Source organism: Chiloscyllium plagiosum, chromosome 15 (genome assembly GCF_004010195.1).
Source record: "Chiloscyllium plagiosum isolate BGI_BamShark_2017 chromosome 15, ASM401019v2, whole genome shotgun sequence".
Lineage (NCBI taxonomy): Eukaryota > Metazoa > Chordata > Chondrichthyes > Orectolobiformes > Hemiscylliidae > Chiloscyllium > Chiloscyllium plagiosum.
This window is the reverse complement of record NC_057724.1, coordinates 44,298,957-44,318,734: the sequence shown is the minus strand read 5'-3', so window position 1 is coordinate 44,318,734 and position 19,778 is coordinate 44,298,957. Positions and strand designations below refer to the sequence as shown.

Below are 19,778 nucleotides of genomic sequence, written 5' to 3'. Positions count from 1 at the left end.
CCGTCAAGGACATGCAGGTCCTGGGCCTCCCCCACCGCCAAACCGTTCCCACCTAGCGCCAGGAGGAAGAACACCTCATATTCTGCAATGGGACGCTGCAACCACACAGGATAAATGTGGATTTCAACAGCTTCTTCATTTCCCCTCCCCCAACATTATCCCAGTCCCAAGCCTCCGATACGGCTCTGCTCCCTCCCCCCTCTGACTTATCACCTTTTCCCTCACCTTCATCCACTTATTGCTTTCTCAGCTACCTTTCCCCCAAGCCCATCCCCATTTATCTCTCAGCCCTGTCCCACAAGCCTCATTCCTGATGAAGGGCTTATGCCCGAAACGTCGATTCTCCTGCTCCTCGGATGTTGCCTGACCTACTGTGCTTTCACAGCAACACACTCTCGACCCACTTCCCACATATTTGCCAAATCTGACCCTTTCCAACAGTTTCCATTTCATCAGGTGCTCAGCGCTCCCAGTGTTTTGCTTTTGAAATAAAAGACATAATGCTGACATTTTGCAAATTATATGTTTTGTTTAATACACCCTTAAAACCACATGGACTGCAGGGAAAACATTGTTCACCCTCCCATTATAAACAGGTACTGTGAAAAGCAAGTAGAAATAGGAAATTAATACAGAAAATGCTGGAAATGTGCAGTGGGTCAGGCAGCATCTGTGGAGGTGGGGACGGAAGGAGGGAGAGAGGGGGGAGGGAAGGAGGGAGAGAGGGGAAAGAGGGAGAGACAGTAAAACATGAGTTAATATTTGCAGTCATTGGGCTATTACCAGAATTGTAAACTGAAAGGTGGGTTCTTGCTAAACAGAGGGAGATGACTGTAGGCTGTGGTGGGAGGCACAGTATTTCAATTACCTGGTTGTTAAAGTTCCTGTTTTTGCTCATTGTAGTGAAAATGTTGAACCCGTTTGTAATCATGCAGTTTGCTTTTTTGCCACATATAGAAATATATGGAAAATAGAACAGATGCTCAGGAGATATATTTCTTGTTGAAAGACAGGGTTGTGTTTATAAGAGAAAGCTTATTGTTTGGAATCTTTTGAATTTTGGCACTTGCTAAATGGACCACAGTGGTATTTTGAAGTTGTGTACATTCTCACACTGCTAAGATGTTCAATTGTTCTTTGCCAGGCTTCATTCTATTGGTCAGGCTGGGTACATTTAGGACCGGGTTAAAATCATTTTAAATTTGAAGAAGAGTTTGGCACAATGATGAGGAAAGAGATTTTCTTGTTCACCATTGTCTAAGGATATTCAATAATGTTTCCAAATGGGACTGATGAAAACATTTGTGAAAAACAAATTGCTGCTACATTTCATGAGGTACAGCACATCAGTAATATGCAGAGTACATCCTCCTACCTCTGATCATATCAGTGAGTAGAAACTAGATGCAAGATAGTAAAGCAAAACGTGCCTTTACATGTGGTCTTTAACCTCTGATCTCTTGACAATCTGAAATATGTCTTTCCTTTGACAGTTCAAGAGCATTTGAAAGAGAAGTCTACAGCTGAGTACATTTTATGATATGCTGTTGGGCAAAGCAGTCTAGTATTTGGTAAAACAGACAGAAAGAAAAATTAGAGTCTAAATTATTAAACTGTTTTGAAAATTGGTCGCTTAGTCATACAGATCTTGAGAACTGATTAAAAAGACATCTTGTCAAATTTTATATCTTGCATTCAAAACTGTCTGTGTGAAGTTTGCACATTCTCCCTGTGTCTGCGTGGGTTTCCTCTGGGTGCTCCGGTTTCCTCCCACAGTCTAAAGATGTGCAGGTTAGGTGAATTGGCCATGCTAAATTGCCCGTAGTGTTAGGTGAATTAGTCAGGGGTAAATGCAGGGGGGTGGGTTTCTCTTTGGAGGGTCGGTGTGGACTTGTTGGGCCGAAGGGCCTGTTTCCACACTGTAGGTAATCTAATCTAATCAGGACAGACACAAAAACCCCATATTTCAAAGGGAATAACTTACACTGGATGTGAAAGCATGCTGAAAACAAAAATGCTGGAAACCACAGCAGGTCAGGCAGCATCCATGGAGATAGAGCAAGCTAATGTTTTGAGTCTAGATGGGTGCGGATTGGTCAAGGTGTTGAGATTAGATTAGATTACTTACAGTGTTAAACAGGCCCTTCGGCCCAACAAGTCCACACCGCCCCGCCGAAGCGCAACCCACCCATACCCCTACATGTACCCCTTACTTAACACTACGGGCAATTTAGCATGGCCAATTCACCTGGCCTGCACATCTTTGGACTGTGGGAGGAAACCGGAGCACCCGGAGGAAACCCACGCAGACACGAGGAGAACGTGCAAACTCCACACAGACAGTCGCCTGAGGCGGGAATTGAACCCGGGTCTCTGGCGCTGTGAGGCAGCAGTGCTAACCACTGTGCCACCATGCCGCCCACTGCCACCGTGCCACCCACCATGTTGTGATGGAGAATATTCCAGGGAACAGTTATATCCAAAGCTTTTGCTGAAATCCAGAGGGCAAGTCAACTTTAGTTGATATATTTTTATGGGTAATGTACATGGTACATTTGTCCCCCATGCTCTTGTTTAATTGAAAAAATGAGCAATGCCTGCACATACTCTTTCTATTGACAGTAAACATGGGTTGGAGGATATTGTGGCTCATTGATGGTATCTCTACCTCAAGGTCAGAAGATCTAAGTTCAAGACCCATTTGTCTCAGACATGCATTGTAATGTGTTTGAATGGATTGATTAAAAATATCTAGAGGGGCCTGTGTATGAATAAATAGGACTTAAAGCAAGTATTAGTGTTGAGGCAGTGCAATTTTTCAACTTTCTATTACTTTACCTGAAAGTCACCTTCCAAACATTTATCGCTTTGGAGGAAAATTCCGTGATATTAGTCCTTAATTTGCTTTTGACTGATTGGAGCCTCTTATTTAGTTTGATGTAATATTCTGGACTTAGCTTTTTTTATATTGCTTGTATGTGATATACAGGTTGTACCTCCCAAATCTGGCACTGTCTGGTCAGCAACCGCTATCTAGGAGAAAGTGAGGACTGCAGATGCTGGAGATCAGAGCTGAAAATGTGTTGCTGGAAAACCGCAGCAGGTCAGGCAGCATCCAAGGAGCAGGAGAATCGACGTTTCGGGCATGAGCCCTTCTTCAGGAAACGTCGATTCTCCTGCTCCTTGGATGCTGCCTGACCTGCTGCGCTTTTCCAGCAACACATTTTCAGCAGCAACCGCTATCGTTTGGTACCCATAGTGTATGGTTCAGTTTTGGTTTCTGTCTTTGTAAAGTTGCTATTTAGGGCATATGGTGGTGTGTACTTGCAGTTATTTTAGCAAAGTGTATTTTTCTGTCTGAAATTATTGAGATAGTACTTGTTGGACCCTTCAGTGGAAAGATTTGTTTTGTTGTTCACAGCTGGGTGTGGGAGGCTTTTAAAATGAAATGCTTCAATTTCATACAGGATCTGGTGCAGTTGGTGCTGATGCAACTTTTATCATTTTATACGTTCAATGTTAAAGCACACTTATTCTTTGAAAATATGATTTACAGCAAAAACATTTTATTGAATATAATTTAAAAATGAAGAACGATTTTGAGCAGTATTTTTCTCAGTGCTTTATAAATTGCTTTAAATATTTCCATGCTGAACCTGACCCATGATCTCCTGAGGTTTGGGAAAAGCCTGATCCTGAGGCTGATGCACTACGGAGGTACAACCTGTACCTCTTCGAAGGTTTGTTTTGGTCTCCTTTGATAGGTTTAATATCTAAGAGATAGGAGTTAATCTTTTTCAATAGTATGAAATGAGCAGTATTGTACATTTTATTGCCCACTTGTTATTCAGTTCCACTGAAGTCAGTGCAGCTGAATATCAGACAGGTATTAAGGGGGGTGGGTGTTACTGCCCAATTTGAACTATTGCCCAGGTTGGATTTTCACCCCCAATGTTTCTCCAATCTACCTTCATATTTCAGACTATTGTCATAAGCAGTTTGACATGCGATTGTATGAAGTTCTTCAGTGCTTGATGTTTCTTTTTTGTGAGAAATGTATATAATCCCAATCCCATTCAACCCCCCATTCTCTGTTTCAGTGTTCATATATTATTCAAGGGAAATTCCAGAGGTGATCTCCAGACTTATTTGATTTGGTCACTGTCTGAATCTGAACCACACCATTTGCAATCTTGATGTCCAAACTGACCTCCATAACATTGCCTGTTTTCAACTTGTTTCAGTTTATTTCCTGTTTCAATCCTCATTTATGGTTTTGTTAGTTCCAGGCTCAATTGTTTTAATGCCTCTTCTCACAGGCCTCCTGTATCCTAATGTGACCTGTTTATCCATTACTCCTGTGTATAATGACTGATACTGGCAATGTTTCAATTTTAAAATTTCATCCTTGTTCTAATGGTCTTCCATGGTCTCAGTATTCCCTGTCTTTGTAACCTCCTCCAACTTAGAACCCTCCATAATCTCTTCATTCTTCTAATTTTGGCCTGTTATGCATCACTGATTTTTTGTCTTTGCTGCATTGACAGCAGTTCCTTCACATCCTTTGCTCCTAAGCTCTGCAATTTTCTCCATTATGCCTCTTAATCTCTATACCACCCTTACTTTAGTTAGGATTTTACTTTAAAACCTACTTCAATGATGAAACCTTTAGTCATTTGTTCTAATATCTTTTTCTGTGGCCTGGTATCAAAATTTATTGAAGATCCTTTAGTGTTGTTTTTTCAGACATTTTACAACATTAAAGGCATTATATTTTATGAGGTTGTTGGCTTTATTGCTCTTGTCATCAAATGCAAAGTTCAATTTCCCAAAGACCCTGAGATGAGTATTAATTTTAAGGACAATGTAGGAGTAAATTTATCACTTCTGACTCGTGCTCTTTGTGACCTCAAAATGCTTACAAATGTTTTTGTTCTGATTTTCACCCTCTTGCAGTTCCCTGATTTTTAAAAAAAATTCTTCAATCTGTATCAATCAACCACCCACTCATTCTTCATGCATGAATTTAGACTGTGAATGTTGGTAAGCTATTTGTTTATAAATGCTACTGTATCATAGTCTGATCTGCTTGCTTTCTGTATAGATATAAGATCAGAAGACTTGCCTGATGTCCTCTTTCTTTTAGCCCAGGGCTAAAGATAATTCCCCAGATGCAATGAATTGACAATGCTATGTAGAAATGTACTCCAGGACCATCTGGAGAATTTTTTTTAATGCTATTTATAATGTATCTTCACCATTATGTTCATACACATCTCTGGGTCAGCTTTTCTTGCAGTATCTGTTTAAATTTTACTTTCCATAATTTTCTCTTGAAGGCTCATCATGTCAAGAATATAATTACTTACTCTAGCCGTGAAAAATATGCCATCTGTTTGGAAAACAGTAAGAAAGAGGTCATTATTGGAGACATTTTTACGCCCAGTTTTTAAATTTCTTTCTCACCTAAAGTTGACTGATTATCTCTTTGGTATCCTATGCAAACAACAATTCTTAAAAAGAGGACCTGAAAAGTGATAATAAACTGTTTAACTATTAGAAGTCTTTATAACAGAATAACCAAAAAAGAGAGATCTTTTGTAATACTTCATCACATTCTCAGAATTTTCCAAAGTATTTACAAATCAAAATTTCTTTTGAAATATCTGCAAACACAACTATCAGATTGCACATTAAATGAACCGATAACTGAACAAATGTTTGAATGATCAGATAGTGTGATTTCAGTTCTATTGTTTGGAAGAGGGATGTAGGCTCAGAAACCAGGAAAATGTCCTGCATTTCTTCAAATTGTGCCGTGTTCTCCTTTGTACATACTCAGTTGCCAAACAAAGAATGGCAAGAAAAGATTTTATTAGTTATATCTGTCATTTTGCATTTTTTAATGGTCATTTTTATTAATTAAACAAAACTTTGTTTCATCAGAACAGGGTTGTCCACACTGTACAGATGGGGAGAGGGGCATATTTAAATTTTTCTCTCACTTGGGATGCAGGACAGCACATTTCTGAAAGATGTGGTTTGGCACTAAAGTAAATGTGAACTTAAAAACACAATTCCAAAGCAATCAATTGGTAATTTAATGAAATGCATAATAAATGAAAATGATCATTAAAATTACCGAACAGCAGAATTAACTAAAAACTTCTGTTTTTGCCATCTTGGTAAAGAAGCAAGGCTAGAATGAGATAAATTTGCCTTCAAGTCCAGATCACGAAGGAAAAGAGAGGGGATCTGGGCCAAACTAAGATCAGTTCAACTAATGGTCACCTTACTTTTGCCTCTGTGGTATACAGGCCACTCCTCCAAGCTGGCCTCAGTGGAATTTACACAGCACTGTGGATCAGAAGTGATCGCCTCAGATTTTTGCCTCTCCCAACTTGCTTTGTGTACAAGTCTTTGGAGATGAAGATTTGTTTTGGAGTGGCACACTCACTTTTTTAATCCCTCTGCCACATTTGCAATCACTGCCAATCCCATTCCCCACTCTCACACACTCACTCGAATTTATCTGTTGGATTGACCCAAAATAACAGAAAACACAGACCAGGTTTCTGTACTTAACAAGAACTACTATTTATGACAACTGAATAGATTTTAACTACATGTAAACAACTATGAACTATTGGCGCATAACACTTGTTATAACTCTAAACCTCTTATGACTGCCCTGCCCCTGCATACATAAACAGGTAAAAAAAAATTTGTGTTATGTGAGAAGGGAAAGAAATACAAAGGAAACCGCTCGATGGCCCTGCACCACAGGGTTCACTGAGATGATCCTCTGCCCTACCAGGACTTTTTTCTGTTTCTCTATCTCTTTTCTCCAGGTTCCTTTCACTTCTTTGAAGGTGATACAGGTGATTGTTACACTAATTGTAAAGTCTCTTAGTTACTGGTTAAAGGCAGAGCTTCTAGCAACTGGTCCGGGGAATATTCCAGCTTTGTTCAGACTTAGGTATTTTAATGGAGAGAAAGGTACATCATCTGCTCTTTTCAGCAGTCCAACAGCTTCTGCCAATAATGTTAAGACCCGCAAGCTGTTCCATTACCCAGGAGTCAAATCAAGCAAAGCTGTTGACTGACTGATGGCCTTTGTCATCCACAACTGATCACAACTTCACAATCCACTCCACAAGCTGTGGCCAGCCAAATCTCACTCCGTACAGATACTCATCTATTAACAGCTTCCCCACTGCTGGATCAAAACAACAGTGGAAACATGAATTAGAATGAGGTTCAGGAACTCACTTTTTGCAAGTGTTGCAAATTCTTCTACATTCCTTGGTTTCAAAACAGCTCTAAAAACACCCCAATTCACTCCACGATCAGGAGTACAAGAAAATAAAAAGATATGGTCTTTACAACATAACACCGACTCTGTCTCTTTCACACTGTCTCTCTGATGCACTCTATCTCACACACACATTCTCTCTCCTTTCACTCTTTCTCACACTGTCACACATTCTCTCTCACATGCTCAATCTCATGCTCTCTTTAACACTCCACTCATAGAGAGCCTCTCTTCCATATACAAACAAACATACCTCTGTTACACAAAAACAGAAAGTTCTGGAGCAACTCAGCAGGCCTGGCAGTATCTGTGGAGAGAAATAACAGATGCAGTGTTTCTAATCTCTTTTATTTTCTCTCTCTTTCACAGAGTTACACTCATTTTTCTTCTCTTTCACAGACACATGCTTCTCACTTGGTCTTCACACTCTCCACACACACTTTACCTCTCTCACACAAAAACTCTCTTTTATACACACAAAATGTTTCACACATGCTCTCTCTTACACACATTCTCAGACATAGACAACTTCTCTCTCCCCCCTCACCCCTGTCTCTTACACTCCCTCTTTCAAACACACTCTCTCACATTCAGAAACCTTCTCTTTCTTTTTATGTCTCACACAAAACCCACACCCTCTCTTTCACACACTATCCTCTCTCACACACAGCCTCTGTGTTTCTTTCTCTCACAGCCACACAGATACTCATTCTTCCATACACAAACATACACTTTCTCTCCCACATTCTCACACTCAGACATGCACACCCTCTCTTTCTCTCTCCCTCTCTCAGAGACACTCTCTTTTGCATACACCCTCTATTTCACACTCACTCAACATATATTGTCTACATCATACAGACACATTCACACTCTCTGATTCATACATACACACCCTCTCCTTTCAAAGTCTTTCAAAGTTTCTCGATTACACACTCTCACATATTCACAATCTCACTTACTCTCTCACATACATGAACGCACACACCCACTCTCCCTCTCACACCCTCTCTCACAGTCACACACCAACATCCTTCCTGGTTCAATCACTCACAGTCTAACATGCATGTGTGTGTGAATAAGAGACAATCTGTGGTGTCTGTGTGAGAGCGATTGTGCTTGTGTGTATGTGTGCGCGCACGCGTGAGAGAGAGTCAGTGTTGTCCTATTGACAGGAACAGCACTTTTTGTTCCTTTGGAATAAATCAAACCAAAAATAATTCCAAATGATGAGATGCTGTCTGTAGAAATGACTGATAAGACTTTCTATTTAATTTTGTCATTATAAGGCACGAGTTGGCCAGCTGAATGTGTCCTTTTTAACAAATTGAAGGGATATAACTTGGAATTAAAAATATTGTTGATATTTCAACAGGCTTGCTGAGAGGCTGCGAGAAGGATACTTTCTGAAAACAAAGGTCTCAGGAGCTGAATTCATTTTGGATCAGCAGAAGATCCACAGTTAATTCAAAACAAATTCTGGAGACAGAATTAAAATACCAAGTAAAGACATGGCTCACCAAGTCACATCACCAGCGTTGTCTTCACCTGAGGAAACTACCACTGTTGATTTCCCCACTGCATATGTTGATCAAAACTATACTCATCCTTCTATGCTTCCCAAAGAAAGGAGCTTGAGTGATATGACTGTTAAGGATGACTGTGACTTTGCATTGATTCAAAAGGAGTCTCCGTCTTCTCAGGAGTTGAGGCCCAAAGTGGAAACTGTACCAAGGCGATATTTGAAAGTTGTTAAACAGAGACCAAGTGTCATTTGCTTCTCCAAAAATTGTTTTACGTTCCTGAATAACAATGATATTGATGAGAAGCTTTATGTTGTTGAGACACATCCAGATTTGACTGCAGAGGTTTTTCAGATAAAGCAAAAAAACCTGAGCAACACACACATCAAGGACAACCCAATACTTGTAAGAGACATCTTGGATGAGAATGTTTCAGACGTTCTTGGACAGCAGCACAACTTGGAAAATAGAATTTCAAGATCACAGAGCTGCCCCGTCAGCTTCAAGGAACAAAGGCATGACACTGAGGATAGTAATAATTCTAGCCTGGTAACATCTCATCAATTCATTTAATCTTGATATTTTTATGTTCATCAAGGTCAATACACTTTAACTGAAACTTATGAAAAGTATGTTTTGTTATTTAGTGACAGTACTGAGTTTTCTTAAATGACATACATCAAGGCGGCACGGTGGCCCAGTGGTTAGCACTGCTGCCTCACAGCGCCTGTAGACCTGGACATACATCAAGGGATAGTAGCAGAGTGATGTTCCCTCCTTTAAATGGTCTGGGTGACAAAGAGAGTATTTAAAATAAATATTCTCAACAAATCATAAAACACTGTAAATATTTTTACATGGGAGGGTATGTTAATCATTCATAAAGGATTTTGGGCTGATTTTTACCGAAAATGAGCTAAATGTCAATTTTGGGGAATTTCTTGGAGGGTTTCTCTTGGTGAGCTGCAGCAAGTTATTTCACAGTTTTATACTAATCTTTTCCTTATGTATGCACCATGCCTCTATAATGCCACACTTGCATTATCATGCACCAACCAGTTGTGGATGTATTTGCCACTGCCAGGACTTTCCTGGATTTCTGCCACTTTTCCACATTTAACCCCCAGCTGTACACCAGGTCAATCACTGTCAGACATAACTGTCCCTTCACTGTTCATGTAGTGGGAGGGAAACAAGAAAGAGCAGTTTTTAATGGCATACAGCTACCACAGCTGACACTTCATTGCAAGTAGGAGTGTACATTCCATAAATGTACTGCTATTTTACATCAGCATCTTTCTAATTGACAGTAATTGTAACTGTAGCTACAAGAATCAAGCTACAGATGTTACCTAATCTTAGTGCCTTTCCATGTTAGAACCCTGTCTGGAGTAATGCTTTTCTTTCCCCAAAGCTCAGCATAATATGATATCTTAAAGTAGGAACATGTGATGTTCAAAGTAGGAACATCACATGTTGGATAGACTTCAGCAACTGAAATTGTTCACTTCTATTGAATAGCAAATGGAAAAAACTAAGAACAAACAATTGCATTGCTTCTGGTGACAGGGACTGATTGTTTTTCAAGCAGCAACAAATTTACAGTCAGTGAGTGATCACTGCACCCAGCTTTCACCCATTGGAAGTGGGTATCGTTTAAGTCATGTGTGGCTTCTTGTGTCAAATACTGAACTATCTTATTGTGGTGAAGGTGATGTTCCTTTTGCGCAATTTCCTCCTATCTCCTCAGAAGACTGCTGTAGTTCTCCGACTTTTTTTAGCCTCCATCACATCCTCAAAAGACTGGATGAGCGCATAGCTCAAGGACTGGATTAGGCAGTACCTCAAAATTTCCCACTTATTCTTATAGCCCTAGGTAGCACGGTGGCTCAGTGGTTAGCCCTGCTGCCAGTCTGCTCCCACAGACCAAAAATATGCAGGTTAGATGGATTGGCAGTGCTAAATTACCTGTAGTGTCCAGGGATATGTAAGGTAGGTGGATTAGCCTTGTGAAATGTGGGGGTGGGAGGGGAGAGGGGGCTGGTACTGATTTACAGATTGGTTGCTCTTCAGAGACTCAGTGCAGACTTGAAGGGCCAAATGGCCTCTATATAGGCTGTAGGGTTTCTATGAGTTCACATAGCATGCAGCTGCATGCTCACAGAATACATGTGTTGCTTTGCGGTGCCTAAGCCAATCAGCATTGCTGTATTAAGGTGTTATTTAGCATAGATACACAAACACGTGTCATGCTAATTGGTAGGGACCTGTCTAAGGTGAAGAGAGTGGGTATGTGGTGGGAAACGACTGTCTGGCAGTTTGAGATGTTAATTTAACACCCACGGCATGTGCTAGTCACCATGCGGCAAACACACTACATATTTATTCAACCAAACAGGCATGTTGGAAAGTGCGTGGGGACTAGTCCTCCATCTCATCAAGGGGTCGGGGGCACAGTTAATCAGAGAAGATTGGCTGTGGTCAACTGGCTACTCATGGTTAGGGATCTTTCGCAGCATAGTCTGGGGAGTGGCCAATTGTCTGTCTTGAAGAAACATCGTAAACAGTTTGGGGAATTAGATATTGTCAGTCGGGAAAATGCAAACACAATGGTCAGGGTTAAAAATCATACAACACCAGGTTATAGTCTAACAGGTTTATTTGGAAGCACTAGCTTTCAGAGCACTGTTCCTTCATCAGGTGGTTGTGGAGTATAAGTTGATTGAAACTAATTATACTCCACAACCACCTGATGAAGGAACAGCGCTCCGAAAGCTAGTGCTTCCAAATAAACCTGTTAGACTATAACCTAGTGTTGTGTGATTTTTAACTTGGTATGTTGTCTTAGTAACCCATGTTCTCCAATGCACCTTCATCTCCCTGGATGTTGTTCTTGATTGATTGTGGTGACACCTCTTGACTGATGACAGTTTGCTTTGATCTGATTTGACTATTTTTCTTAGATCTTGTGACCAGGATTTCCATCCCAATTGGACACTGCATGTATTTCACATGTATGAGGATGGAAGGCAATGCAGGTCATTCTGGCAGAGTGAGTTGTAGGGTCAAAGGCACCCCAAGTCTTCATGTTGCTTTGTCCTTGCATTCCCTGTCTACTCCAACTGTCAGCTTTCACCCATTCACACCCAATTCTTTTCTTTTATGAATTCATCCCCCAGCATTACCTTCTGAGCTCCAACTCGACAATCAGTTCTGCCAACCGTTGCATTGCATTATCATCACAGGATGGCTGTGGTATTGATGATCCTTCCTGTCTTATTAATCCATGTCCTCCAATGCATCTTCATCTCCTGTCCTTATATGTTGAGTTGCTCCTTTTGAAGACTGTTCATAACACAGCTATGTTGAACTTCCAACTTTCAGCCCCAATTGATGAATGACTAGATCTCTGACCTATCTCAGATTGATTGTGATGGACCTGCAGGATTGATCTTTCACAAACCTCAAGCATGACTATGCCAAGAGGCTGAATTACCATGTCCAAACTCTTGGACTGAGGTTGGATGCTACTCTTGATTGACTGTGGTGACACCTCTTGACTGATGACAGTTTGCTTTGATCTGATTTGACTACTTCTCTTAGAGCTTGTGTCAAGACCAGAGTGTTTACTGCATAAGGTACTATTGTTGTGACATTCATGTCGCATGGTGCCATACTCAATGTGCCTTTCCCTTCGACTGATCACTGCTGACAACCGTAATATGCTGCCTGGCTTTTTGTGTCTGCTAAACATCAAGGCAAAAAAAAGAAGTACTGTAAGCCTTTAAGTCCTGAATGAGGCAATAATGTGCAAAAGGTCTCGGCAACACAGAGATGCTGTCAGCATCCAAACAGGTGCAAAGTCAGTGAGCACTAAGGGATCAAGCTGAGAGCCTTCTGATGCACCTTGTTCTGATGAACGAGATAGGTTTTTGTCCCTGCATGTAAAGCAGCTTGTCAGCAGCATTACAGTGATAGGAGTCAGTGTGATCTACAATGCAGCATATAAATGAATTCTAAGTAAATCAGAGATGTGTAATGTTGATGTGGTTTGACCAGCTTCACTGACAGCCTGTGACATGGTGGCACAGTGGTAATCACTGCTATCTCACAGCGCCAGGGACCAATGTACGATTCTAGCCTCAGGCAATGGGATCCATGTGGAGCTTGCATATTCTCCCTGAGTCTGCATGGGTTTCCTCTGGGTGCTCTGATTTCTTCCCACAGTCCAAGGCTGTGCAGGTTAGATGGATTAGCCCTGGTGAATTGATTTGAAGTGTCCTGGAATGTGATAGAAGCTGCTCTAGTATGCTGCCTAGTGGCTGAAATCATAGCAGGGACATTGGTCCCTGGCACTGTGAGATAGCAGTGATTACCACTGTGCTACCATGTCACAGGCTGTCTGTGAGGTTAGTCAAACCACATCATCATTACACATCACTGATTTACTCAGAGCAGTGTGCCAGAGAAATTGTCATCCCTATTTCTTCTCTTAGAGTGTTGTATGGAGACGAAAGAAAAATAGTAGTTAGATTATGTGCAGGTTTCACCAATCTTTCTCATCGTACATTTTAATCACCCTTTACCTTGGCTGTGGAGATTCTCAAAGCTGTCTGAAAAAAGGGTGGTATTTTCACAACCCCTGAACAATGTGGGCAATGGTGCAGGATAGGTTTATTAGCCATGATAAATGCAGCTTTTGGGGATAGGGTGGAGAGCTGAGTCTGGGTGCGATGCTCTTCAGAGGGTCAGTGCAGACTCGATGGGCCAAATGGCCTCTTTCCACACTGTAGGGATTCTATGACAGATGGTGCTGCAGTCATTGCCCGTGGAACACATCCTGAAAAGTTGGAGAATTCCGGGTGGCCCATATGAACAAGTGGCGAGCTGCCAGGTACCTGCTCAGACTTTCACATTGAGAATTGACACCATCTAATTTCACTTTGCATGCAGGTGATTAGGGAGTTGTATGTTGTAGTCGAGTTTAGGCACTAATCAAATGTAAATGTAGCAAATAGGCCTCCTTACTGCTGAAGAACAAAATTCTCATCTCACTGTTCAAGCCTCAAGTATAAAATCAATCTTCTTTCACAATGTTGAGATTCTCATTTTTCTGATATCACCATGTATTACTGATTGACTCACCACTGCCCACATTGTTCAGGGTTTGTGTAAATATCACAATTTTTTCAGAGAGATTTGAGAATCTCCACAGCCAAGGTTAAAATGTACAATGAGAAAGATTGGTGAAACCTGAACATAATCTAATTGCTATTTTTCTTTTGTCTCCATACAACACTCTAAGAGAAGAAATAGGGGTGACAATGCCTCTGGCACACTGCTCTGATTTCAGCCACTAGGCAGCATACCAGAGCAGCTTCTATCACCCTGCGTAGAACTCTCTGATTTAATCTTGCTGCTGTCCATACTAACACAACAGACAGAAATGAAATAAAGGTGTGAAACAGGGGACTCTGTCTTCCCAATTTGATATTGCCATCATAGCGCTGGATCTCTTGTGTTAAAGAAATGTTTTTCAACTTCAGAATTCAGGCCCACAGGAAACTGCAAGCAATGTCCTGATAAAATCTGCACAGGAATTTCTTACGCTGTTTTGAGATTAAAGTAAACCCGCCTGCTTGTCTTTGCTAAACATTGGTAACATATCAAAATGGAAATGAATTCTCCTTCAGGCGTCTTATCTTCCCCATCTCCCTTGCCTCACACTTCCGGCATTCTGACAATTATCCACCCTTATTTCTAGAGAACTGTGTAAATAGAGAACATTCCTTAGAAGGATAAATTGGGAGTTTTTCTTTGATTATTTACAATTATTCTTAGAAGTGGAAAATAAAACTGTCCCTTGCAAGTCCGTTACTCTCTACAATTGCAGTTGATATCATTGTTTCATCTGTTACTTTCCACAGCTCTTGCTATCTAGACTGTTGCTTTGTGCGCAAGAGTGACTACTGTTCTTTTGTCATGATTTGGAGATGCCGGTGTTGGACTGGAGTGTACAAAGTTAAAAATCACACAACACCAGGTTAATAGTCCAACAGGTTTAATTGGAAGCACACTAGCTTTCGGAGCATCACTCCTTTATCAGGTGATTGTCCACTATCACCTGATGAAGGAGCGACGCTCTGAAAGCTAGTGTGCTTCCAATTAAACGTGTTGGACTATAACCTGGTGTTGTGTGCTTTTGTCAGTTACTTTCAGCAACAAAAGCAATCCTCCTTATGCAGTTCTACTTCAGAACCGCAGCCACTCATATCTGTCTTGCTCTAGACTGTCCCACTGCTGTTGTTCTTGTTGCCTCTGTCACATTTAGTAATTATTGGTGAAGATCATCTGACTCTTCATCATTGCCTTTATCAGTTTATCAGTGCCTCTCTCTCTCTCTCTCACACTCCAACAAACATCGCCCTTTGGTTTGTTTATGACCTCCTCATTATAGCTGGTCAGCTTACAGTTTTGTCTGGTGTTCCCAGTGATCACTGCCATCATATTTCTTTTGCATGTCACAATCTGAGACCATCGTTGATTTCCTCAGTTTTATGGCAGCTAAAAGGTTTTTACAAATTAGTTTGTAAAATTCAGAGCTTTTTTTTTGAAAGGTTTAATAGTTGTTTGACTATTATGAATGCTTTTGCCCTTCCTCCAACCTATCTCATTTGGTTTAACATTACAAATAAATTATGGCCAGAAATGTTACAATATTTGTTTCAGTTGGCTCAGCATTTGAATTTAGTTTGAACTCCACAATTTCTACAGTATAAAGCTAATAATCTACCCTGAGATCTACAAACTGAAGGCTAATAGTATTATGAATAAATCCACTCCGTAACCTCTTCCAGATTACATTTTGTTGAAACTTTCTGTCCTACACCAAGTTTATATTTCTGCGGTTCAGTGGTCTATAGCCAGCAAAAATATTTCTAAAACTAGGCTATTGAAATATCACGGCATTTGTCATTCCAGTAACATTTGTCATTCTTGTTAGTTACCTCGACAACCACAGTGTGTTATAATGAATATAAAAAGTAAAGTAAAGATTTAAAGAGTTCCTTGATAGTTTCAATTTTCCAGCACTTTTTAGCCAATGACGTACCTTGCAAGTGGAGTCGTACATTGACCTTGTAAAACTGCTACGGTTCAGAATGACAATTTTCACTGATAACACCTCCAAAACATTTTGTTTCCTCGAAATAAATAAATAATATAACTATATATCCTATCACTTGAAGAATGGAATTCAAACAGTTGCACATGGGAATATGGTGTTCTGTTGTGTGGAATGAATTATCAAATTTCATTTTATGATACACATATCTTTATTCCTTGGTCATGCTGCTTGGGATCGTTACAATTTAGCTGAATTATGACTACATTGCTTTTCTCTGAAATATCTCTAAATATTGCTGAGGGCTGTCCTGATTACGCAACTGGGATGGCGCACAGGCTATTTACATGGAATTATTACAAATTCATTTCATCATGCTTTTGTGCATAATATGCTTTAGCAATGAGACCCGCCACCCCCCAATCCCCTGCCAACCTTGCTTTCTGTATTTATATCAGTAAATAGAAATACAGCAATTAAAAATACATAGCAATTAAAAATATATTCCTGTTGTCTGAAAAGAGAGTAAGCTTTATCATGCTCATTGATGACACCCTGCTCTACTATTTCAGCTCCTCCTCTGTCTTGAGGTTGCCAGGTCCTTTATCCTGCTGGATGGGCAGATGTTTCCTCCATTAAATATCAGGAAGACTGAAGCCAAAGCCTTCTGTCTCCTCCACAAACTAACTTTGTTCCCTTTCTACTACTTCAATTCCCCTCCTTGGCAATTATTTGAGTCTTAATTAGATTGTTTGGAACCCCTGTGCCATATTTGACACTGATTAAGCTGCCAGGCTCCTATGCACACCATCACTAAAACCGACTATTTCCATCACCTGTATTTTCAACAAAGGCATGCTGAAGCTGAAACCCTTCATCCATGCCTTTGTTAATTCTAATCATGGTTAGTCTATTGCTCTCTAGGCCCACCTCCCACTGTCTACACTCCATAAACCTGAAGTAATCCAAATTCAGTCACCTGTTTCCAAACTCGTGCGAAATGCACTGATTGCTCCTGTGCTCCCAATTAAACAAGGCCTCAAAGTTTGAAAATCTCTTTTTTTTCAAATGTCTCCATGTCCCGTCCCTTCCCTACCTGTAATATCCTCTGATCCATCATCATAAGCATTTGATAAACATAAGCATTGTTGGTCATACCTACTGCTGCCTAGGCCCTAAGTTCTGGAATGACTTACACATTGACTGAATGGAATTCTTATCTATTGATGATATGTGCTGTGTTATGTTCTCAATGCAAGTGTGTACAGTTGATAGTGTTCTGCACCCGGGAGAAGCTATCTATGTTGTTATAGTTTATTGCTCTCCCTAAACCTTTCTGCCTCAATTTCCTTCTTTAAGACACAGCTTAAAATCTATCTGTTTGACCAAAAGTTTAGTTATCAGACTCAATCTCTCCAACTGTGGCTTAAAGTTGTGTGTTATTTTATAACGCTTTTATGAAGTACTTTGGGATGTTTAATTATGTCAGAGGCACTTTATGAGGACAAGTTATTGTTTTTTTTCTGGAGATTATGGGAGTTGAGAGCATCTGTTGTGTTTTGTACTAATATTTCTTTGCAGAATGTGAAATGGTAGTAATTGGATAAATATTCAGCGGAAATATCAGTCACACAACACCTGTAAAAGAATTTCAAATCTACAAGCTTTACTTCTTGCACAGAATACTGCCAGTAAAAGGCAGAGGTGGTCAGGCTCTGGTTTGGAGTGTACTCCAGTTCTCCAGGTCCCTGAGAGTTGGTCTTAGCTTCTCACTGCCATTAAGCTCGTTCCTTCCTCTTTTATATTATCAGATCCTTATTTTGTACACAGTACATGTCTCTTTACTAACTCTGTGGATAATTTGGCCACGTTACTTCTAGATCTAATCATGTGCCTGTCTCTAGTATTATGACAGGTTATGTTGCCTTATGTGGTTGTAGCTGTAGACTTGTTTTCAGGTGAAAAATGACCTGCTGTATTGAGAAGTTGACCAGTGCATTTCTGCATTCACATAAAGTTTGTGCACTTTTTGAAGAGGAAAAATAATTGGATTGGAGATGAGATGGAGGAAGCCAATGAAAAAGAAACATTGAGCGAGTTGTATTTAATGAACTGGATTGTTACCAATTCTCATTGCTGTTCATTAACAGTCAATTTCTTAAGAGCTTGGCTTATGGTTCTCTGGCCATTTCGATGGTGAGCTGCTGATTAAACATTGGCATCATCACAATCTTTTAAATATCCTTGTTTGAAATCCTCCAGGAGTTAGTTTCTTTACTCAGAGAGTAGTAGGGTTGTGGAATGCATTGCCTGCAACAATAGTAGACTCAACAACTTTAAGGGCATTTAAATGGTCGTTGGAAAAGCACATGGATGAAAATGGAATAGTCGCTTTGTCGCTTACAGACAAAGAGGAGAAAAGTAAAAGAATGTAATTTACCTCTTTGTCTATAAGGGAAACTGCAGACTTGTTCAAGATTGACTATCAAAAACTGAAATCAACGGATTTTCAATGCAGTTTAACTGATAGTAAGGGAGAGGCTCCATATAGTAAGGAGCCACAAATCAGGGCAGTAAAAACTAACCAGCTCAGGTGAGCCAAGGTGTCCCAGAGCACATGGAACAGAATAGGGACTGACTTATTCCTGCAGAAACTGAATTTGGGGAAATGGTTACCACATGAGTAAGATAGTTCCACATTTTAAGGGGCGAACATAGGTTTCCAAATAGCCCAGTTGTTGCTCAGAAAGCTGCCTTCCCCTGGTTTAAGAAGAGGGAGCCTGTAGTGGATGTGTGGCAAGTCTGGCTCACTGAAAGCTTTCCACATTTAGAGGGAGACCTGGTAAATTCCCAGGCGGACCCAACATTAGTGGGGGGACTTGCTTTACCGCAAGTTACAAGCTCATGAGCCTGCACCATTGATGGATGAACAGAAGATCTAAACCTACTCTCCAAATTTAGAGGAATACCAAGAATTTTCCCAAACAGAAACACAGTTGTGTGGGGAACCATATCTGCTAGTTTCAAAGAAATAAGCTAGTACCCTTGCTAGTTGACCCACTGCCAGTAGTGGTGCTGCCAAGCCAATTCTGGTGGTGGATATTGAAATCTTCCATCCAATGTATATTCTGGGTCCTGGCCACCCTAGCATTACTCCAAATGGTGCTTAACATGGAGGAGAACTGATTTATCAGCTGGGATGTATGGGTTGTGGCAGGAGGTTTCCTTGCTCATGTCTGACCTGATGCCATGAGGTCTCATGGGGTCTGGAGGCAAAGCTGAGGACTCCCAGGAGAACTCCCCTCCCCCAAGTGTAAACCACTGTGTTGTCACATCTTGTGGACTGGCCAAGTCAGTGGTACAGGACATCCCAGGGATCGTGATGGTTGTTGTCTGTAACGTTATCTGTAAGTAATGATTCTGTGAGAATGAGTATCTCAGATTATTTTCTGGATTAGAGTGGTGCTGGAAGAGCACAGCAGTTCAGGCAGCATCCGAGGAGCAATGAAATCGACGTTTTGGGCAAAGGTCCTTCATCAGGAATAAAGGCAGAGAGCCTGAAGCGTGGAGAGATAAGTGAGAGGAGGGTGGGGGTGGGGAGAAAGTAGCATAGACTACAATAGGTGAGTGGGGGATGGAATGAAGGTGATAGGTCGAGAGGGTGGAGTGGATAGGTGGAAAAGAAGATAGGCAGGTAGGACAAGTCATGGGGACAGCGCTGAGCTGGAAGTTTGGAACTGGGGTGAGATGCGGGAAGGGGAAATGACGAAACTGTTGAAGTCCACATTGATGCCCTGGGGTTGAAGTGTTCCGAGGC

General features: G+C 40.8%; 1 protein-coding gene across 1 annotated transcript in view; it reads left to right on the top strand.

Annotated features, from left to right (window-relative positions):
• Window positions 1-19,778, top strand: part of LOC122557558 — an 81,966-nt gene that overhangs the window by 53,137 nt on the left and 9,051 nt on the right. Inside the window, exon 2 of the mRNA XM_043705305.1 lies at window positions 8,691-9,387. Coding sequence (XP_043561240.1) covers window positions 8,827-9,387 — 561 coding nt within the window. The 5' untranslated portion in view covers window positions 8,691-8,826. The remainder of the gene's footprint in view (window positions 1-8,690; window positions 9,388-19,778) is intronic.